This window comes from Stenella coeruleoalba (genome assembly GCF_951394435.1).
Source record: "Stenella coeruleoalba genome assembly, chromosome: 10".
Taxonomy (NCBI): Eukaryota; Metazoa; Chordata; class Mammalia; order Artiodactyla; family Delphinidae; genus Stenella; species Stenella coeruleoalba.
The window spans coordinates 73,186,957-73,210,895 of NC_137156.1; the positions used below are offsets into that span (position 1 = coordinate 73,186,957).

Below are 23,939 nucleotides of genomic sequence, written 5' to 3' on the forward strand. Positions count from 1 at the left end.
TGGCCTTCCGTTAATTAACTGGAAAATAAATACCCAGATCTCCAGTGGCAGGACTCCCTTGTGACGCATCTTATCTTATTCCTGTCTTTAACTGGCAGGTACAGTGGCAAATGCAAAGAAAATACAGTTTTGGCCCAGAAAGTGCCCTGATTATTTCCAGTGACAATGTCAGAACATATACAAAAGGCAGGAGAGTTATCTTACCTCCTCAGTCAACATATATATTACTTGTAACAAAATATACAGGTGATTGGAAATCACTAAACTGGAAATAGATACAAGCCAGATGATCATTCTTACTTTGATGAATGCAAGTAAAGTACAACATTAAGTGGACTAGAAAAACATTTTAAAATTTGCATTTATTTGTAGCTCAGTTCTTTTGTGCAATGCAATACTAATGGCATGAATAAGACAACTCATGATTTTACATCTCTACTTTGGCAATAATAACTTTGCTTTAAAAAAAAACAACTTGAAACTGGAATGCTATACGGATTTGTATTGATATATGGTGAGAAATTCTCACTGCTTTCTGCCAGAAATCAAAAGGAACAAAAGATTCACGAATAAATCACACTAATATGTTTAAGTATAATGTTTCAAAATGCAGTTGAAGGAAACTTATTGAAACAAATCACACCTTTGTGCCATTCTTCAGATTATTTGACTTGAATTATTTTGTAAATGGAATCCATTTGTGGAGTCAATTAGTCATGAGTTTACTGATTTTAGCAAACTAATTTATTAGATTAAATTTGCTCACAAAAAATAGCTGGCTTTTTCTGAAAATGTTTATTAAAATATTAGGAAAGGCCTTTATTGTAACTAAAAGTGCCCAAGTATAATAGGTACCATGTTATAATAGTAATTATTTACAATATATTTTCAGAAAAAAAAGACAATACTCAGATTAAACACAGAAAAGAAAACATCACATTTTTAACACTTGATATCCCCATTGATTCTTTATATTCCACAATTGGAAGATAATTCCCCATGTTTAGTTTTCTATCTATTCCAGGAGATCTGTGTTGAAATTTTTTTTGGCCATGAGAAACTGTGATTCTCTATGGGATCTTTTCAGCTTTGCACGCCGATTTTGGAACCAGATCTAAAATTAAGGAAAAAGAAAACAGATCTGAGAAATGTTATTTTATTATTCTTAACATTTTAATTACCACGAGTAATAACTAAATTAAAAAATTACCTGGATTCTGTCTTCCTCTAGGTTCAATTTTCGAGCTAAGTCTTCTCTGATGTCAATGCCAGGATAGCAGTTTACTCTAAAGACATTTTCCAACACTTCAATCTAAGAATAAGGAAACAGTTATTTAAAGTGTTGATCTTTGGTATGTTATCATAAAATAGACTTTAATTTGTATAGCAACATAATTGCATTTAAATCTTGGGCAATTAATCTATATGCCTTTTTTAAAAAAATTACTATCCAGAAACTGTTAAAGAGAGAGAGATAGAGACAGTCTATTGTTTCATTAATAAGGATTCTAAACTGAGATCCCAAAGTGGATAGGCTTTTGCCCAACACGGTGTCAGTTAAAGCCTTTGTATTACGATCGTTGGTTGAAAAAACTTCCTACCTGGTTTTGAGTAAAAGCGGTTCTGGGTCTTCGGCCTCTATACCAACTCAACTCTCTTTTCAAAGAAAGTCTTTCTGAGGGTGAAAAGTAATCTTCATATTTCAAAACACTTTCTTCCGGCACTGAGTAATCCACAGTACAAGGTAATGAGATCCCATTAGGAAGACTCGGGACATGTAGACATAGGTTAACCTCTTTCCCTAAAAACAGAAAAATAAATCCCACCTTAGATGTCCAATTCTATATTCCACAAAGTTCTATAAGAAGTAATTTCAGGAACTTGTCTTTAATTTTCCTAGTAGAATTCTTCTGGGTTTCACAGAACTGACCTTTCATCGACCAAAATCCAAAAAGCAAACAAAAATGAAAACCCTGCCTTGCTGATAGAGGACATATTTTGGCCTCTGAATGTCATTTAATTTTCAGTGAAAAGAGATTTAGAATATCTGATATGGCAAATACACCCAGAGATCTTCTGAAGAAAATGAAGGTTCTTGGCATTTCCTGTGGGTGAACTTCATATCCACTTGGATCTAAGGCCGATGTTCTTTTTATTTCCCATAGGACTCAGCTGGAGGCATTAAAAGTGCTAGATTCTTCAATTATGTAATTGGATGAAATTGCAGTTTTTCTCTAAGTCTATGTAGTACGAAAAAAAGGTCAAATTAAACATTGCAAACTAATTAACAAAGAATTTTAAAAATTAAGTTGTGGCGTACCTGAAGAGCCGCAGGTGTCTGCCCAGGGCCTGTGGGGTTTCATTGATGGAACACAGTCTTTCTTCTGGTCCAGTCCTAAGATGCTCTCAATTGAAAAGGAGCAGGGCAGGGGTTTGCTTTTCCCAAGCCGAGCACCTTCTTGAAGGCTGGGAGACATCCTCGTGTGGGCTGCACAGAGCTATAGTTCTGGCCTCTCCACTCCTCCCTGGCTGGCTCTGCCCCACGCGTACCGGGCTGAACCTTCCTGCAGTTCACCTTATGGCTCCGCTGACGATGGGGGCTGGATTTAGAACGTCACTAATTAAAATCCCGTCTTAGAAAGTTTTAGCATGTCAATGAACACTGGCCCAGCCAGCAGCTCCAGGAGTTAATTGTTTATTTGTTTGCAAGTAATTAGCAACTAATGGTTACACCAGGGGGGCCACGTACAGGGACAAAAAGTGTTATCTCTCCTAAGCAGAACACAGACTTAACTTTCTGGAAAAGTGATGCACAGACTAACACTCCTCTTTTATTTGAAATCATTAATGTATAAAATCATGCTTTTTATTCTGAAGTTTATACTTTCATGAACTCCAGTTACCTAATACAGGCAAGAAAGGAGAGCAGTCAAGTAATAAATAATCTAATTTAAGTGAATTTTCTTCCAAAGAAATTGGAAAAAATAATAATCCCTTAATGCTATTATAGTAATTCTGATGAAAAGGCCTGTTTTTCACATGCATATGTAATAGTGAATGTTGTCAATGCAAACACAATAGTATTTGGAGTGCAGCATACTGGAAAAGGTTGGCAATGTTATTAACACTGAGTTTAATTGTCTTCCAAGTGCCTCGATTAATTCATAAGGAACAGTTGCACCAAGTATTTTAAATAATTAATGAGCTAATTCTCTTCTTTCATCTTTTCTTTTAAATGAGAGAGATACAAGTTTATATGAAGATTCATATGTAACCGCCTCCAAGCAACTAAAAAGTATGACTATTGAAACTAAAGGAAGAATTTCTCTCCCAACATAGTTGTTTCAAAGAAAAAAAAACAGTTTATCTTTTAAAGAAAAATTTCTCTCTGTTGATATTTTGAGGGACTGGAGGGTTTTCATGAGGACAATAAGGTTTGAAAAATAACCAAGAACAGAATATTTTAATGTCATCATCCTAAGAAAACATGAAATTAAAAGAGAAACACACCTGCTAATTGGGAAGATTCTGAAGTGGCCACTTCCTACCAAAGTTGTGACACTTTTAGTTCTTGTACTCTCCTGCTCCTCTTCTTCCAATACCTTCTTGATGATAAATTTAACTGCTCAGCTTTATCCAGCATTTAAACAACTATTAGGCTTTTCTTGTGGGAAGAGGAAAAGTAGTCTGTGTCATAGAGGAAACAGCCTCTACAGGACTGAGCTCAACTTCATCAGATTTTGCCCTATCATGATGTCACTTCCTATCACAATGTCATAAATACCAAGCTAAATTCCTCCTTACACTAGCTCTAGAGTGAATAAAGGATCCACACACAAAGCATCAACAGGCACACAAGATAGATTTATAAATATACAAGTAAAGCCATCCTGACAATGAATAAACTAGTAAAACATTTATACCTTGTGGAGGTTTTGCCTGTAGTGTCTTGGGAGGTAGACTGTGCAATGGTGAGGGTGACCTTACTCTGGGAAGACTTGGAGGAAGAGATTGATTCAGAACCTCCCAGATTCCTTTCTCTCCTTTGAAACATTCATGCATTCATGCATTCATCCCGCAGTTGGGTGAACATCTACTGAGTACCAGAAAAAACAGAATAGGATCCTTGCCTTCATGTGCCCATGAAGCTCACAGCGGGCGTGGGAGTGGGGAGACAGGCAACAAACAATAATTGTAAATAAGTAAATAATCTCGTACATTAACTAGGGATGAGAATGGAAAAAGAGAAAAGGTAAGTCAGGTAAGGGAGGTGGAAGGAGGCCTCACTGAGACCTTCAACCCCACAGATTAGTGTCCTAGAGGCACAAGTTTCAAGGATGCCACAACACAGGCTGAAGCAACTCCAGTCCCTAATTTCTTCTTTACGAACACAAACATTGCAATATTTTTATTTCTCCTGAGTTGATTTTATCTGGACTTACTTATAACATTTTATATATGGATGAGTAGATGGAAATAAAAGATAGCAAAGAATTTCTTTTAAAATGTGGAGGAAATGTTTTCTCATATACTCATATAATGAATTTTTATATAGCACTTAACCTGAGCCAGATACCATTCTAGGTGCTAGAGATTAGTGATAAACAAAACAAGGTAATTTTAGAGAGTGATAAACTCAGTGAAAGGAATAAACAAGGTGATGGTGATAAAACATAACAGGGGTAGGGGTGGAATGGGAAGAGGGTCTTTAAGTATTGATGGTCAGGGAGGCCTCTCTAAGGAGGTGACATTTTAGCTGAAGCTGAGGATGAGAGAAAGCTAGCATGCCAGGATCTTGAGAAAAAGCATTCCAGTCAGAAGGAACAGCAAGTACAAAGGTCTTGCAGCTGAAAAGCATTGGAATATTTGAGGAAGAAAAGGGCAGTTAGCCAGAGAGAAGTGAGTGGTACCAGATGCTATTGTTTGGAGAGCCAGGCCTGGCTGGATAAGAGATGCCTTTATAAAGACCATTGTAAGGAGTTCAAGAGCAAAGGGAACCCACGGTAGGGTTTTAAGTTGGGACTAATATGATAGTCTGAGCTGTTTTTACTCACAACACTTCTGACACCAAATGTGTATGGGTTTTTCCACACCGAGCAATTCTCCAGTTCTCTGCAGACATCAACAGGGTGTCCTACAATTCAATTCTGACACTAACTACCTGGAGCTAGTGCAGACCCCACAGGTTAAGGGCTCAGTCCCACGAGACTGCCCCCACTCTAGAAACTAGTTTGCAAGTCCCAAGTTGCCACGTGTACTTCTGACCAACCGACTGTACATCTGGGGTTCCCACGACCCACTTCTCAGGTTCAATTATTTGCTAGAATGGCTCACAGAACTCAGGAAGGCATGTTGCTTATGTTTACTAGTTTATTATAAAGGATACAACTCGGAAACAGTCAAACGGAAGAGATGTATAGGGCAAGGTACGGGGGAAAGGTCAGAGAGCTTCCATGCCCTCTCTGGGCACACCACCCTCCCAGTGAACACCATTTCAATGTGTTCGCCACCCTGGAAGCTCTCTGAACCCTGGCCTTTAGGGGTTTTTATGGAAGTTTCATTGCATAGGCAAGACTGAATAAATCATTGGCTATTGGTGATTGATTTCAATCTCCAGCCCCTCTCCCCTCCCCTGAGGTTAGGAGGTGGGGCTGAAAATTACAAGCCTCTAATCTAGGTTTGGTCTTTCTGGCAACCAGCCCCCACCTTGAAGCTATCTAGAACCCACCAAGAGTCATGTCATTAGAATAAAAGATGCTCCTATCACTCTTATTACTCAAGAAATTCCAAGAAATTTAGTAGCTGTGTGCCTGGAACTTGGGACAAAGGCCAAATATATTTCTTTTTATTATATCATAGATAGGACTTATGGTTTTAAAACCCCACCCTGGCTGCTACGTAGAAAGAGACTGAAGAGTGATGAATGTAACCAGGAAGATCAGTTGGGAGTTGTTTATTCAATACCTTTTTACGGAGCATATACTAATGCCAGGCATTGTTCTAGGTATGATGAAAACAGAGATAGCTGTCTGGGGCAAGAGATGAAGGCTAATAGTGGATTTGGGGAGAGATACAATTCTTCAGGAGGTTGTGGGAGACTGAGTAATTGAATAATTAGTACCAATTCTTCAATCCCCATAATATACTATACAGCCACCCCCTTGCTGTGGCCTCATAGTGGATATAGTGTACTTCCCACTCCTTAGCTTTAGGCTTGTCTATGTGACTTGCTTCAGCCAATGGGAAGTGATGTGAGCAGAAGCTTGAAATGTGCCAGCATGACTGGTTTTCCCTCCTGAGCTTCTGATATCACCATGTGGTCATCCCTGGGGTAGCTGCTGCCCCTCAGCCTGAGTCCCAGAATGAACACACAGATCCCAACCCATCCTGCGGCCTGCAGTCAAGTAGGCCAAGCCCAGGCAAACTCAGCCAAACACCAACTGACCTACAGTACTGTGAGTGAGAAAAATAAATATTCGTTGTTTAAGCCATTGAGATTTTTGAAGTTATTTGACACATAGCATTGTGGAGGAAATAGCTCATCCATTCAGGGAGAGAAAAACACATCCTGCTGATGGACTGGTGGAAATGAAGGAAAGAGAGGCATTAAGGATGACTGTTTTTTGGCTTGAGCAAATATAGTGTCATTTACTGCGGTGTGAAAGCCTGGATTAGGAGAGGAAAGGTTTGGCAAGAAGTGAAGAGTTCAAGTTTGGATAGCAAGTAGGCTACTGGGTTTATGAGTATGAGCTCCGGGCTGAATCTCTCAAGTTTGTGCATTACAAGCATAAATCATAGGTATTAAAGCCATTAAAATCTAGAGGTTTGCATGAGATCACCAGTGAATGGACCTAGATACAAGAAGGATCTTAGGACCAAGTCTGAGGTATTCCAACATTTGGAAATTGGAGAAGATGTGCTGGAGAAGGAACTAGAGAAGGAAACAGCTAGTAAGGCAAGAGAAAAATCTGGAGATACAGTAATTGACCCAAGAGAGGAAAAAGGATCAAGGAGAAAGATGGCTACAATAGCATCTCAAGTGGTCTTCCTGATCTCCTTCCCATCCTTGATCTCCTATGGCTTTCTATCAACACAGTAAACAGCCAGAGGGATCATTTAAAAACAAGTCAGTTCAGGGAATTCTCTGTCTGTCCAGTGGTTAGGACTCCATGCTGCCACTGCAGGGGGCACGGGTTCAATCCCTGGTTGCCTGGTTGGGAATAAGATCCTGCAAGCCGTGCAGTGTGGCAGAAAAAAAAAAAGTCAGTTCATATCATAACTCTGCTCAAAAAATGGCTTCCCATCTCAGTAAAAGTCAGTCTTTATAGTGTCCTACAGGCTCTGACATGATTTGCCAGCCCCCCTTCCCTATCTGATCTTACCTCTTATTACATCTCCCATGCTCACTTTGTTCCAGCTACACTGGACCTCTTCCTGAAAACACAGGCACAATCCTGCTTCAGGAGTTTACACTGGTTGTTCTCACTACCTAGAATGTTCTTCCTTCACATATCCTCATGGACTACTCTGTTACCTCCTTCAAGTATTTCCTCAAATATCATTTTCTCAATAAGGCTTACTCTTCCTGCCCCTTTAAAAATTTCAACCTCTCTTTCAGGATTCCTGAGGCCCTCTGCCCTGCTCCAATTTTTGTTAAAAGCATTTACTACCTTTTGACTTTTTATATATCCTTTTTTGTTGTTGTTTTGATTTTGTTGTGTTTTTTTTTTTGTGCCAGCACAGCGTAGCGTGCGGGATCTAAATTCCCTGATCAGGAGTCGAACCCATGTCCCCTGCAGTGGAAGCATGGAGGCTTAACCACTGGACTGCCAGGGAAGTCCCTTATATATCTGTTTATTATGTTTATTGTTTACTGCCTGTTTCCTATCTCTAGAATTTTTGTCTGTTCTGTTCATTCTAGCATCCAAAACAGTACTTGGCTCATACTAGATGAAAGAATAAATGAATGGTCAGCTGTGTCAATACTGCTGAGAGGCTGAGTGAAAATATACTAGGTTTGTTAACAAGGGGGTTACTGTCAACCTTGGCAAACTGGAGGGTAAAGAAAAAAGCCAGACTTGAAGTAAACTGGAGAGTGAATGGGATATTTCTGTTCTAGCAATATGCTGGACCATATTCCTTGAAAGACCCTTCAACTACAAAACAATTAGATCCTGGGTAAAAAATACCTTCAAATACATTGCTGAGATCCCCATAAGTAAGGGAAATTTTGTTTGTTCACCAAACAAAACAATAAAAACCCAACAACCAAGAAATGAAATCAGAACTGGGAGCAGTGATCAGTAAGCAAATGATAAATACGAGGTAACCCACACGGGAAAAATCCTTAGCATCACTGAAACCAGGATTCTAATCCTCAGGCTAGCGGTAGACGGGGGCGGGGGGGCACCGAACTGAACTCTCTTACTTCAGGCCACTTCAGTAATGGTTCCTGGCAAAAGCAGACCAAATTCTCTCTGGAAGAAAGCCTCCCTAATTTAGGTCCACAGGATTCCCACAGATTTAAAGTAAGCAAATATAACCTCACAATCAAAGATTGGCAAGCACATGAGGCCAGCTACCATGACATGTGTAGAGGCCAACATGGAGAGGAACTGAGGTTTCCTGTCAATAGTCAACACCAACTTGCCAGCTATGTGAATGAGTCACTTGGGAAGTGAATCCTCTGGCCCTACTCAAGTCTTCACATGACTGAAGTCCCAAATGACACCTGATCACAATATTAACAGAGACTCCAAGACAGGACTGTGTATCCAAGTCACTACTGAATTCCTGACATAGAGAAACTGTGAGAGGTATTAAATGAATACTACTTTTTTAAACCACTAAGCTTTGGGTGATTTATACAGCACTAGATAATTTATTTAAAAAGCTCCTCATAAAAAAAACTGGGCACAGGGAACTCTACTCAATACTCTGTAAATGGCATATAAGGGAAAAGAATCTAAAAAAAAAAAAAAAAGTGGATATAGGTATATGTATAACTGACTCACTTTGCTGTACTGCACAAACTAACACAACATTGTAAATCAACTATACGCCAAAAAAAAAAAAAAAAAAAAAACTGGGAAGGGAGAACCTGTAGGTAGACTGGTCAAGAAAAAAAGATAGAACACAAATTACCAATATTGGGAATAAAGAGGTGATATCACTACAGAAATTGCAGACATTAAAAAGATAAAAGAATATAATGAACAACTTTATATCAGTAAATTCAACAACTTACATGAAATAGGCAAGTATCTCGAAAAATATATGATTACCAAAACTGAGACAACATGAAATAGAAAACATGCCTAGTTCTATATCTATTAAAGAAACTGACTTGGTTATCAAATTCTTTCCCACAAAGAAAACTTCAGGCCCAGATAACTTCACTGGTGAAGTTTATCAAACATTTAAAGAAAATCTTGGGACTTCCCTGGTGGCGCAGTGGTTGAGAATCCACCTGCCAACGCAGGGGACACAGGTTCGATCCCTGGTCTGAGAAGATCCCACGTGCTGTGGAGAAACTAAGCCCGTGCGCCACAGCTACCGAGCCTGTGCTCTAGAGCCCCCGAGCCACAACTGCTGAGCCCATGTGCCACAACTACTGAAGCCCGCGCGCCTGGAGCCTATGCTCCGCAACAAGAGAAGCCACCACAATGAGAAGCCGGCGCACCGCAAAAAAGAGCAGTCCCCGCTTGCCACCACTACAGAAAGCCCACACGCAGCAACAAAGACCCAACACAGCCAAAAATAAATAAATAAATTTATTAAAAAAAATTTTTTTTCAGCAAATTAGGATTAGAAGTAACTTTCTCAATCTGATAAAGGGCATCTATAGAAATAATCGGTTAACATACTATTTAGTGGTGAAAAATTGAATGTTTTCTCCCTAAGATAAGGAACAAAGCAAGGATGGTCACTTTCACCATTTCTATTGAACACCAGTGCAATAAAGAAAGAAAAGGAAATAAAGATTATATAGATCAGAAAGGAAGAAGTAAAGGGTCTCTTTTCACAGATGACATGATTGTTTACAATAGAAAACTTTTAAGAATCTACAAAAGCTACTAAAACTAATAAGTGAATTTAGCGAAGTCATACTATAAAGGTAAATATACAAAAATCAATTTAATCCCATACATTAGCAGCAAACAAACATATACTTATGCTATGATCTAGCAATTCCATTCCTAGAAAAATGAAAACAGGTCCACAAAAAGACTTGCATGAGAATATTCACAGAAGCTCTACTGATAATAGCCCAAACTGGCAACTAGGTGTCTATCAGCAGGAATGCAGATAAACTATGGTATAATACAATAGTAGAATACAACTCAACAATATAAAGGTATTGATATATAGTATCAATATATGGAAAAACACTGATGAATTTCAAAAGCATTTCAAAAACATTATAAGTCAAAGAAGCCTTATACAAAAGAATACGTGAAGTTTGATTTACTGATGTGATGTTCCAGAACAGACAAAACTAGTTTATATTGAAAAAATCAGAATTTGGAGTTGGAGGCAGAGAATGAATGGGAAGAAGAATCAGGAAACATGGGGGGTGATGGTAATGTTCTATATCTTGCTAGGTTTTGGATTACACAGATGTATTCACTTGTCAATAATTATTAATACTCTAAGATTTATGCACTTCACTGTATGTAAAATTTTATCTGTTGAAGCATAAACGAGTGCTGAACTATAGTTAATGATACACATGCTAAAGAGTTTAGGGGAGAAGTATATTGATGTCTGTAACTTTAAAATGCATAAAAAATAAAATAGATTGGTGGATGGATAGATATGTGGTAATAATTAAACATTATTCTATGATTGTAAACAAATAGAACTTCTAGTCCCATAAAATGAGAGACATGTTCTGTGTTTGCACTATCCAATATGGTAGCCACTAGCCACATGTGGCTAATGAGCACTTGAAAAGTGGCTAGTGCAAGTGCTGGTGCAATTAAATTTTAAATTTAATTCTCCTGTAATTTATTTACATTTACGTAGCCACTTGTGGCCAGTGGCTACTATATTGAACAGCACAGACAGAGAATATTGCCATCACCGCAGAAAGTTCTGTTAGACAACGCTGGTCTAGAAGTATAGAACAATGTTGAAAATAGTGATGATGAAAACAGACATACTTGTTTTGTTCCTGACATGAGAATACTGTTTCACCACTAATATAATGTCTACTGTTGGTTTCTAATAAGTGCTGTTTATCTAGAGTAATGTTATAATGAATACAAACACAAAATATCTGTAGTGATTTATAGCTTTTAAAGCATTTTTAGTGTATTTGTGCTTAATCCTTTAATAAATCCTCCACTATTTGGTAGCTGAGAAAACAAACTGAGAGTTCAGTTGTAATTTGCAGAAGTCACCAAATAGCAGCGGCAGAGCCTTGACTTTTCCATCTCCAAATTCCCTGTTCTATTGATTTTATCAATTAATGGCCACTGTAACATCTTCACCAATGATCTCATGATATAAACATCAAAGTGTACTGATCCATTAAGAAAAAGGTTGTGAACCTAATTGGGAAAAGAACTTGAAAAAGAATAGATACATGTATATGTATAACTGAATCACTTTGTTGTACAACTGAAGCTAACACAACGTTGTTAATCAACTATACTCCAATATAAAATAAAAAGTTAAAAAGAAAGAAAAAGGTTGTGAAATCTTGCTTATGATCAATCCTCAATATCTTTCAACAATTATTTTGAGATGAGAAATAAAAGCCTGACACATTGACACTGAAGAGACTTTAGGAATTGTAAAATTGGACAGCCTATATTTTAAACATCTACATGTTCAAGGTGAAGTAAAAGTTGAGAGGTTTATGTTTTATTTTGCTTTAGTAACTTGTAAATCAACTCAGGCTTTGCTAACATTTATTTTCTAATTATGTATTTCTATTAAGTCCCAAATCATTAACTATCAGGAAAAATGCCCAATGTGTTAGGTGTTTTGGCAGAGATTTTTAAAATCCAGTCATAGCATAATAAGAAATAAAATCAGCCTGTGAGCATAATAAGAAAGAAATGCAATAAGCAAAGCTTTAATGACATTTGCCCCTTACTTCTGCACAGGAATTACACTGTTCTATTTGAGACCCTCAGTATTTTTAAATATTAAAATGTGTTTTCTAAAATAAAATACTTTATTTTTTACTATTACACATACAATATCTCCTAGAGCAACGCTAAAGTAGACATTCAATAAATATTTGTTGAATGAGTGAATAAACGGATGGATGGATAGATGGATGGATGGATGGGACTAGGAAGAGGTGACATTTGTAAGCTGGACAGGCAATGTAAATTCTGTGTGTTTACTACTGTTGTCATTGCTTTTTAATGTGTAAAAGTAGTCCCAGTTTTCTATGAACTACTTATGTATGACTCCAGGGTAATCCACAAATTAGACATTATGACATTCTGAAACTATAATTAAATAAAAAGTGAGATGGGGGATTCATTTTTAAAATCTGAGCTTAAAATTTAAAAATCCTGAGGCACAATTCATATCTGTGACACTCTGTCATTCCTCAGGCCCTCCTCAGCCATCATTGTAACTTGAGACACATGGTATATTTCCCAGTGGCTACAAGGTTCAGGAGAGTTGGGACTATTTCACACACTTCTGTCTCTCCCAGCACGGCTCACAGTGTCCATCAAACAGGAGATATTAAATAAAGACTTGTAGAATAAGTTCACTCTATTTATAACATTTAGAAAACATTTTAGGCTTTGCTCTTCTCAACCTCAAGAGTATAGTTTCATATTTTTACACTTTCAAATCAGTCAAAATTGTTTTCAGTGTAGTGCCTTGCATACATCAAGCCCTTGATTTTAAAAATTTGATGTAAAATCATCTAAAACTCTGATACATTTCTATTTTTAAAAAAATTCATTTAATACTATGGTACATAGAGTAAAATATGATAGTCCCTTTCAATTCTACCCCATTTTTACTCTCCAACCCACTGGCCACCATTAACAGTTTAGTGCTGCTCCTTCCTGTCTTTTTAGAATGCCTTGACATAAAGAGGTAGATGCATGCACACACGTTTTCATCCACATGGAGTCAGACACACATACTATTCTGCAATGTGGTTCCCCCACACTGACAAGACATGACATCAGCACACACAGCTCTACCTCATTCTTCAACAGCTGCTTGGTGCTACATCAAGTGGAAGAACCATAATTCATTGAACTATACCCCTGATAATGGCACTTACGTTTGTCTCCAATTTTTTAAACTATAACAAACAATGACTACCTTGTTAGCACATACGCAGGAGTATTTCCATGAAAAAGTTTCTTTGAAGAATATATTATTTCTTTATCACCCAAAAATAAACCAGAATTTATTATGAAAAAAAAGAATATATTATTTTTTCGCTGGATTCTGCCATATTTCCTTCTAAGAAATCTTTACCAATGAACACTCCCACCCAATCTAGCCCTTGTCTTTATGTCCTCCCCAGATTGACAGTGGGAACAAGAAAACTCAGGGCTAGGTTAAATTAGACTCAGGATTTCCCCAGACTCAATAATCAAAGATAAAATAGTTTAGGATTTAAGGCTCCCAGGGGCTCAGGCCTACACGTTAGTGCCATTTAATCTAATCATTGTAGATTAAATGAGAGTTGTCAGTTAACCTGAGAACCTGATTGTTATTTATAACATTGTTTCTGGAGGATAAATGTCATGGTTCTTATCAACTTAAAAACAACCTTTTGAATCACAACAAACATTTATTAAACTCCAGCATATATCAGGGATGTACTAGGTAACCAGGGGATGAAATGATTTCTGCCCTCAAGAAACTCATGATCAAGAAGGTAGTCATTAATATTAATTTTGTTCAGTGTGATAATGAGATTATGGTTATATTTTTTTAAATGCCCTTCTAAAAGATATTCTACTTAAGTATATACAGGTGAAATTTCAGAATTTGAAATTTTAGGTTTCTGGGTTTTGGTTGAAAATACTTCAGGAGGGCTTGCTTCCCTGGTGGCACAGTGATTAAGAATCCGCCTGCCGGGCTTCCCTGGTGGCACAGTGGTTGAGAATTTGCCTGCCAATGCAGGGGACACGGGTTCAAGCCCTGGTCTGGGAGGATCCCACATGCTGTGGAGCAACTGGGCCCGTGAGCCACAACTACTGAGCCTGCGCGTCTGGAGCCTGCGCTCCGCAACGAAAGGCCGCGATAGTGAGAGGCTCGTGCACTGCAATGAAGAGCGGCCCCCGCTTGCCACAACTGGAGAAAACCCTTGCACAGAAACAAAGACCCAACACAGCAAAAATAAATAAATAAACTCCTACCCCCAACATCTAAAAAAAAAATCCGCCTGCCAATGCAGGGGACACGGGTTGGAGCCCTGGTCCGGGAAGATCCCACATGCCGCGGAGCAACTAAGCCCGTGCGCCACAACTACTGAGTCTGCGCTCTAGAGCCCGTGAGCCACAACTACTGAGCACACACAACACAACTACTGAAGCCTGCGTGCCTAGAGCCCGTGCTCCGCAGCAAGAGAAGCCACCGCAATGAGAAGCCCGCGCACCGCAACGAAGAGTAGCCCCTGCTCGCCACAACTAGAGAAAGCCTGCACACAGCAAAAAAGACCCAATGCAGCCAAAATAAATAAATTAAATAAATAAATTAAAAAAAATTATATTATAAAAAAAAAAAGAAATGAAAATACTTCAGGAAAACCCAGAAAGAAAACAAAGGTAATTGAAGCAAGTGTTGCAAAATGTTGATAAGTGCTGCATTGGACTGATGGGTATATGTGGATTCATTGTCTCTAATGAATAGAAATATAGTAATGTGGGTTCATTATTTTCTCTACTTTTGTAAGTATAAATAACAAAATTCTCTCATTCTTCTAGGAACACCAATCAATAAATACAAAATTTCAATATAAGAATATAATAAAGATGTGTGCACAAGAGGCTATGGGAGCAGAAAAGGGCCCAGATCACTTGAGTGAGACTGAGAAGGGCTGAGGAGTGGTAAGAGCCCAACTCTGGTGTCATACTACTTCGGTCCAAATTCCAGCACTGTGCCTTTTTTTAACTATGTGACCTTGGGCATGTAACTTAGCCTCTCTGTGCTTCAGTTTCCTCTATAATTAAATGGGGATAATTATAGTACCTAATTGAGGATGAAATGAGATAATACTTGCAAAGCCCTTGAAGTAACACCTGACACATAGTAAACATTATGTAAACTGCTTGCTATCATTTATTACCATTATCAATGTTACTATGAAGGCTTTTCAGAGACGTCTTCAGGTAGAGATGTTTCAAGAAAAGGTCAGAGAAAAGCAACGTAATGAAGGCCAGTCAGGTATAGGGGTGTGTGTGTGTGTGTGTGTGTGTGTGTGTGTGTGTGTGTGTGTGTGTCTGTTGAGGGGAGTAAGAGGGAGAAGGTGAACCTGATTCCCATATTTCTAGCTTACGTGACCAAATGGATAATGACATCATTAACAGAGGGAACAGAGATGAAGGAGAGTTTACCACTTGAAAACTGTATTTCTAATCATATAAACAAATGACAAAGTATTTAGCAAACTGAATTACCTCAGAATTAAAATATAGTTCCCAGATTGAGAAAGTAAAAAACTGATGAAAAATTGGCAGCATGCAAGTTAAATGATAAAGATTCTAAAAATACTTTAGGGGATTTTATCTGGAATAGTAAACATTATTGTTATACAGCTCACATATATAACCTAAATAAATGAGTTCATTTTAGTACTAGAAGATAACTGGAAATAACATTTCAGAAATCTAGCAACTCAGATATTAGTGGAATTGCCTTAAAATAAATACATATTTCTAAAAGGTTATAATCAAATAAGGCAGGTGTCGTGGTTACCACTGGATCCTTTCACATAAGTACTACCTGAGAATTCTCGGCAGTGTTTGGGTCCCCATTAAAGCAGATATATGTATGGGGGGCAGGGCAGAAAAGAGCAAAAATCATCTCTGGAATATTTTACTTTGAGTACCCTGAGGTCATACCCCTCTCCAGGAACTACGCTTTCTTCCTGCCAACAGCCGTGACATCTATTTACTTAATAATTTCTCTTTAAAATCTGAAAAAACTTTAAGGGAAAAATAAACAATTTAGCAACATATCATGTCATTGGTCTATTCATGAATATATCTATGCACCAATTTTCATTTTAATATTTAATGTTTTCTATTTAATTTTGAAAGAATCTTAAACTTTCAGAAAAGTTGCAAGTATAGTACAAAAAACTTTTCTCTCCAACAATTTGAGAGTAGTTGCTGACATCATGCTCCATCACCCCTAAATACTTTAGTGTGTTTTCCTGCAAACAAGGACATTCACCTAAATAATCACAATAAAATCATCAAAGTCAGGAAGTTAACACTGATACATCACTACCACCTAATCACCAAACCCAATTCAAATTTCACGATTGTCCCAAATAACATCCTTTACAGTGAAAGGATCCAGTTCAGAATTACAAACTGCCATCAATTGTGTTACTTTAGTCTCATCCACTCAGCAACAGATCCTCTAGTATTTCTTTGACTTTCATGACCTGGACACTTTTGAACATTACAGTCAGTTACTTTGTAGAAAGTCCTTCATTTAGGGTTTGTCTGAGGTTTCCTCATGATTAGATTCAGGTTAAGCATCTTTGGCAGGATGACACAAAAGTGATGTTGTGTTCTCATTTCCTAGCAGGTAGCACATAATTTTGATTTGTCTCATTACTGGTGATTTTAACTTTGAGCATTTGATTAAGATGGCATCTGCCAGGTTTTCCCACTATAAAGTTACTCTTTTCACCTTTATAATGTAGTATTTTTTTGGCGAGGTATTTTAAGCCTATGTAAATATTTTGTTCCTCAACAAACTTTCTATTTATTCACTTCTTTATATCAGCAGGGACTCATGGTTTCCTATTTTATTTATTTATTTATTTATTTATTTATTTATTTATCTTTGGTTGTGTTGGGTCTTCGTTGCTGCGCGCGGGCTTTCTCTAGTTGCGGTGAGCAGGGGCTACTCTTCATTGCATTGCGTGGGCTGCTCATTGTGGTGGCTTCTCTTGTCGCGGAGCACGGGCTCTAGGCATGCGGGTTTCAGTAGTTGTGGCTCGCAGGGTCTAGAGCGCAGGCTCGGTAGTTGTGGCGCATGGGCTTAGTTGCTCTGCGGCATGTGGGATCTTCCTGGACCAGGGCTCCAACCCGTGTCCCCTGCCTTGGCAGGCGGAGTCTTTTTTTTTTTTTTTTTTGCGGTATGCGGGCCTCTCACTGTTGTGGCCTCTCCCGTTGCCGAGAACACGCTCCGGACGCGCAGGCTCAGCGGCCATGGCTCACGGGCCCAGCCGCTCCGCGGCATGTGGGATCTTCCCGGACCGGGGCACGAACCCGTGTCCCCTGCATCGGCAGGCGGATGGACTCTCAACCACTGCGCCACCAAGGAAGCCCGACCGGCGGATTCTTAACCAATGCGCCACTGGAGAAGTCTCTCCTATTTTATTTAATGAGTTAGAATCTCATTATTTATTGTGACGTTGAAATGTCCCCTGATTTGGCTAATGGGATCCCCCTTCAAGCTGACTTCTGTGTTCTTTTGACACATCAGTTTTGAGCACTTTCTACTTTCTAGCACAACAAGATGTCTCAGGCACATCTTGTTCTTTTCTTGCTCTAGCCCTTGTGTCAGCCATTTCTCCAAGGAGCCCTAGTTCTTTTTAACGGAGAATGGGGTTTGGAAGCCAAGATATGGACTCAGATGTGCATTCATTGTTATTGGGGCATCTCTGCTCACAAGCCTTCTCGATGAAAAAGCTAAGAAACACATGCAGGTATGTGACATATACGCACTTTACATCCAGTTTACTCCTATACATTTATTGAAATCTGTGAGTTCACATACACACCTCTAATTCCAGTCTCATACCAGAGGATTCATTCTAAATTTTCCCCCTTTCCATATTTGTAATTCCCTTCTCTGACAGTGAGAAATCTGGCTTCCCTTATCCTCAATATATTTACCTATTGCATCTATCCCCCTGTGTAACCAAACTGCCATTGCTACCACTCCTTCCCCGCAAAGATGCCCTAATTCCTCACTTGAGCTCTGATGCCTCGTCCCAGGCTGCCCTACTTCATGGAAGCCTTCCTTACTGCACTAGAGTACCAATAACCTAACCTAGGTGCACAAAAGCCCTTCTTTCCCTGCTTGGGTTCTGACACCGCACACCCAAGCACTCTGTGTGGATACCTTCTTCACCCCACTGGGACTCTGAGACCCTGCACTAGGCTGCCCTTCTTCATGGATATTCTCCATACCCCTTGTGTTCTGAAGTCCTGCAGCAGGCTTCCAACCTGAACAAAAGCCCTCCTCATCATGCTTGGACTCCGAAACAGCCCTCTCAGGCACCCTCACCCCACATTTGCTCCAACATCCTGCTGCTTGGGGGCTGCCCCTCCAACCAAAATGCTGTTTTTACCCACCTTGTGCTCTGACGCCCCCCTATGTAGATGAGGGGGCTCACCTTGCATGGGCTCTGGCACCCCACACCAGGGTGCCCCTTTGTGAGGACGCCCTCCTCGCCCCTGCTGGCTCCAACACCCCGTTCTGAGCCCCCCATGCCTACCCACCCTGCATAGACTCCTACTTTATTTAGCCACACCTAATGGCTTTAGGGCTGAATTATTCAGAAAGGGAAGAGAAAAAAACATACAGCTGTTTTTACAAGAAATCATTGTCTTCTGTTATTAAGACTTTACTTTTGACCCTGTATATAGAACATGACTTAGCTAAATCACTCATGTAAGTTTTCCTTTAAACCAATACATCTCATAAAGTATTGAGTTTACTTAAGACAATGTTAATTTGCCCACGATTTATGATATCTCATATCACTAATTTATACAGTTTCTCCAACATTTGTTTAAAATCACAACCTCAGTTAAAGATGTTTTTGGGACTTCCCTGGTGGTCCCATGGGTAAGACTCTGTGCTCCCAATGCAGGGGCCCCGGGTTCGATCCCTGGTAGGGGAACTAGATCCCACATGCACACTGCAACTAAGAGTCCGCATGCCACAACTAAGAGTCCGCATATTGCATCTAAGAAGCCCGCATGTTGCAACTAAGAAGCCCACATGCCACAACTGAAAAAAGATCCCACGTGCCACAACTAAGACCCGGCACAGCCAAAAACAAATAATATTAAAAAAATAAATAAAGGTGTTTTTATCCAAAATCCTCACACCTTTCCTGCCACCCTGATCTCTATGCAATTCTCAAAATAGCCAGCCACTCCTGCCTTAGGGATTAGGGCGTCTGCCAGGTTGTTCCTCTCCCGGAACACCTTCTCCACAGATGTCCCCATTGCTCACTCCAGTGACTCAAGTTTTTGTTCAGATGTCACCTTCTCAATGAAGTCTACTCTGACAAGCTTATTTAAAATTGCAACTGCCCCTCATGCCATTTTCCCTGCTGCTTTCCATAGCGCTCCCCACTTTCTAATATACTACTGATATACTTCTAATACTACATATTATGTTTATTTTTCATTGTCTCTCTTCCTACCATCTCCACTAAACGGTAGCTCCGCAAAGGCAGAGATTTCGAATATTTTGTTCATTACCTAATAAATATTTGTTGAATGACGACAGCCATTTCCTGAGGTAGTTTGAATCCTAAAACTAAATTCAGAGCACCACCTAGTGTTCTTAGAAGGATGTCCTGATTAACTCTGAGACTTCTCTGCATCAGCCATGATATAAACAGTACTGGTTTAATCAATTCTCTGTAACTGTTTTTTCACTGCCCTCTGTGGTTCCATAGAAAGTAAAATGATTTCAGTGATTAACCTGTCATGGGACTTATTGGTTTCTCTAAGAGCAATCTCTTCTCCGCTGACTTGCCTATTGCTCCCCAGAACTTCTGGGAAGTAGGAATGTCTTGAAGATCTTATATCTTTTAATCTGAGGGCATCTCCCCTCCCCACACTGCCAAAAACCAAAAACCAGAAACAGGGTAATAGCCTTTGCTGGTTTGGTACCTACACCATTTCTCCAGAATATCACAATATATATATATTGATTAAAAATTTTTTGATTTGACCACAAAAGCCCCTAGATCAAAGTGATAAAACACTAGCAAGGGTAACGGTAATATTATTTAAAATAGTATCAGGATTCTCTAAGACAATGAGGACAATCTTCTGATTTAGAAAATATTGGCTTCTTTAGTTATGATAAAGAGGGAGAAATGAAGAAAATGAAAGCTGCCTTAAAAGCACTGAAACATTTAATATTGGTAAATCATGAAGGGAACACTTAGCTGATTTTTACTGGATGCTTATTGGGCCCAGCACTATTCTGAAAGCTCATTAATCATCTTCCCGACTCTATCATGTAGGTTCTCTATATTAAGCCCCATTTTTTAGATGACGAAATGGAGACACAGAGAAGTTAAGTAACTTGACTCAAGTCACAGAACTAGTAAAGAGTGAGGCCAGGATTCAAAACCAGCTAGGCTGGCTCCACAGTCCATGTCCATGAGCTCACGCCCATGTATTTATTCACCTCCCAACAGAAACAGGAATGATGCTGCTTGGTTTCACAGTTCTTGGCTTGGTCAAAGAAATTAGTTTACAATGTCCTCATCTTCCAAAAATGAATCAAGGCAACCATAAAAGAAACAGGCATATACAATTATCCTAGAAATAAAGTTTCATTCTTTTCACAGTCAAGAAAGTAGAAGCTGTGGAATTTGCCTTTCCAAGGATTTATGTTTTAGCCACAAATTTGCAATCTAAGGATGCTGTGGCAAAGAGCAAAAGCAACATTAATATTAAGGTCAAAGACTAGAGGGTGGTTTGCAATGGGCACAATGAAGAATCAGTTGGTCCTGGCTGCCCACCCACCTCTTTTGGAACACACTCCTCAGAACTTTTGATTCTACCCCCCAATTGCCCAAAGCTTCTCCCCACTCGACCACTGGTTCAAATGTTTTAGAGTCGATGGAATGACTCAGGTTCCCAAAATATCAATTAATATACTCATTTCTTGAATTTGGTTCATCTCAGCTGAATGCTAAGAAAACAGCTGAATTATCTGTTAAAGTGAGTCTCATTAAGGAGTGATTTATTAGGTAACATCTAGAATTATTTGCATTATATATTATACTCTCAAAATGAGCATGAATTACCCCAGAATTTCAGATTGATGGAGTCTTTCAGGGGATGTTTGTAAGTGGGAAGATTCCCAAGCTCTCTAGGTGATTCTGGAAATGGTGCCCCTCTCACCATCCTCAGCTGGAACCAAAGACTCTTTCCTAAATATTTACTTGACCCTTTAAATTTTCTAAAATACAAGGTTATTTGGTAAAGGGAAATGGTTATTTTCCATTTTGGATAGAGTTTTTCAACATGTGGTTTGAGGATGACCTGCTTTGGATTCACCTGGGAGAGTCCCAGTCCTACCTCTGACCTACTGCATCAGAATCTTCAGCTGGGCTCAGTAATCCACATTCTAACAACCTCCCCCAGATGACTTTTATGTGTGCATAAGTCTGGTAACCACTAACCTAAGGGGATAATTTTAAAAGGTAAAGCACCAGTGTCATTTGGGTTGTTGGATTCTTTCCTATTATATACCGCAGACAGGAACTTCAAGAGGTATCATGTAAAAACTTAATTATAAGAAGATCAAATATAATTTTAGGAGACTAATAATTAACAAATCTACTTACAAGACTGTATGTCTTTTTGTTGTAAATTATATTGTGAAACGTCTCAATGAATTCTTTGGTGGATGTTGTTTAAAGCTGCCTTGCCTTCCATAAAATTAACCTGCTAGCCAGTTTTTACTATGCTACCCACACAAGGCTCCAGTAAACCTTGAAGCATTCTCTGAACAAGCCTCATTTCCTGTATAAAAGGAACCGAGTTTGGTCAACTATACAGAACTTAGGCTGATTAAACTTAAACTGGTTATCAAAGGAGACTGCAATTCTGCAGTTTTAGAGGTGTTTTAAAATAGGAAATACAATCGTTTTTCTGGTTGAGCAGAGTGAACAGTAGCCTAAAGCTAGAGGATCCAAATGGAAAGCCTTTTAAGATTCTTTCTAGCTTTATAATTTGACTAAACTGCCTCTCCACCCAATTGAACGTGAAGTTGTTTTTGTTTGCTTTGTTTTTTAATCAGCTGAGCCAGGCAAGAATTCCTTGCCTCTCTCTGATAATATAATAGCCTCTTGAGAATCCTTGCACAGTTTAGGTGCACGTAACATACAAAAAAGGAAACCATTTAACTTGATGATAATACCCCACCCAGATAATTCAGATACCTAAGATAATTTTTCATTAGAATTATTTAGTTTGGCCAAGTTAACTGGCCGAACCCCTTCAGCTGCACCATATAACTCTTCTTCACTTTGTTTTCACGTATCATTTACTCCTGATTCTTATCAATTGTCTTCACTTACAATCTAATTACAGTTCAACCAAGAATGTTACTTACCCTGAAAGTCTTCCTTCTTTATAGCCAGGTTGCATGCCACTGTGCTGATAGACGAGAAATGTCGAAGGCCAGAGTTGTATTGCTGAGATCTGTATGATGCCGGGTACATCCAAGCAGCTGGGAACCAGTAACACTCTAAGAACTGACTCCAAACCACCTTTCAAAAACTAAAGATCTCTTCTACAGGGTGACTAGTTGATAAACAATCTAAGGGGAGAGCTCTTATTGAAAGTTTATTGAAATCTAAGGATTATTCTGTGAAACTATACTGCAAGTCTACCTGGTAAAACTTTAAAAACTTGATTCTATTTGTCCTTCAAGAGATCATGGTAAAATCTAGTATTTGAGTTTAAAATAAGTAACTTCCATTCCCGTTACTGTATTTGGATTTGTTCCACTGTACCTGGATTTATTCCAATTTATCTGTGGAATCGGGCAACTAATAATTTTTATTCAGCATTTCTTATACTTCTTGAATGAAAATGGGATGGATTGGTGGGATTAATGGCTATTTAGAAGACACTAGTGATTCTGCCATTTTCTCTGTATAATGATTCTTCTCTAAGGAATGTGGACATATAGAGATGGACAAAAGAGGCAGAAGTTCTAATCCAGACCGAGTTCTAGAAGTAGAGCTTCACTTTTCTTTCCTGTAAAAAAAGTTAGAGGCTGAAGAAGCTATTTAAAGATTCTTCCAAAACTTTAACAGAAATGCTAATCAGTTACCAGCATAATAAATCAGTGCACCCTGACTTTAAAAAGATGTTTTGTGATTTATAGGAAATATGGAAGTCTGAATTGTGGCATCTCAGTCTCTCAAGGCCAGGTAAGAACTGACGAATTGGCAGCAAAGTCATGTTTTTAACTGAATATACTGATATGCAAGTGCTCAGAAAAAAATCTTACGGAGACTACTGTCCACGAATTTACCAGAAAGCCAAGTTAACGACACAACTGATCGCTCAGATCTGAGTTAGCCAGCACCATTTTGCTGGAGAGGGGAAACTGGACGCTTCAGGCAGGTTTGGGAAGGTTATAATCTGAGGAAACTAAAGAAGGCGGCAGCAGGGAGGTCTCCTTCATGGTCTCTGACGAAAAACGTTGCGGGAGTAGTCAAACCGCCCCAAATTCCCCAGTGCTGTCCTCACTCGAGGCTCTGGTTCCAGGAGACGTACGCCTTGCTGGGGGAAGACTGTCCCCTACGATTTACAAGAAAACGCGCGGAAGCACGGCTGGCGCCGGAGGGGCGCAGTAAAACCCACCTCCGCCGCCTCGGAGGCCCAAGCTCGCAATCAAGCCCCGAGCAGTGAAGGAACCTCCGGGCCAGCCCCGTCGCAGTGACGGGCGTCACCGCCAGCCAATGAGCGCGCCGGGAG

At 39.2% G+C, this 23,939-nt stretch overlaps 1 protein-coding gene across 4 annotated transcripts; it reads right to left on the minus strand.

Annotated features, from left to right (window-relative positions):
* Positions 1 to 210: 210 nt before the first annotated feature.
* HESX1 (HESX homeobox 1) lies at positions 211 to 23,857 on the minus strand. 4 transcript variants are annotated; one of them, XM_079933002.1, is made up of 6 exons: positions 23,826 to 23,857; positions 22,564 to 23,213; positions 2,321 to 2,600; positions 1,602 to 1,801; positions 1,211 to 1,312; positions 211 to 1,114 (listed from the first exon to the last, which is right to left on the minus strand). In XM_079933002.1, exons 3-6 carry the CDS (start codon positions 2,475 to 2,477, stop codon positions 1,016 to 1,018), a joined length of 558 nt encoding a protein of 185 aa, XP_079789128.1. In that variant the 5' UTR covers positions 2,478 to 2,600; positions 22,564 to 23,213; positions 23,826 to 23,857; the 3' UTR covers positions 211 to 1,015. The 4 variants fall into 4 exon arrangements, with proteins under 4 accessions (XP_079789128.1, XP_079789127.1, XP_079789126.1 ...); XM_079933001.1 differs by having other exon boundaries at positions 23,494 to 23,845; XM_079933000.1 differs by having other exon boundaries at positions 22,564 to 23,845.
* Positions 23,858 to 23,939: the final 82 nt, after the last annotated feature.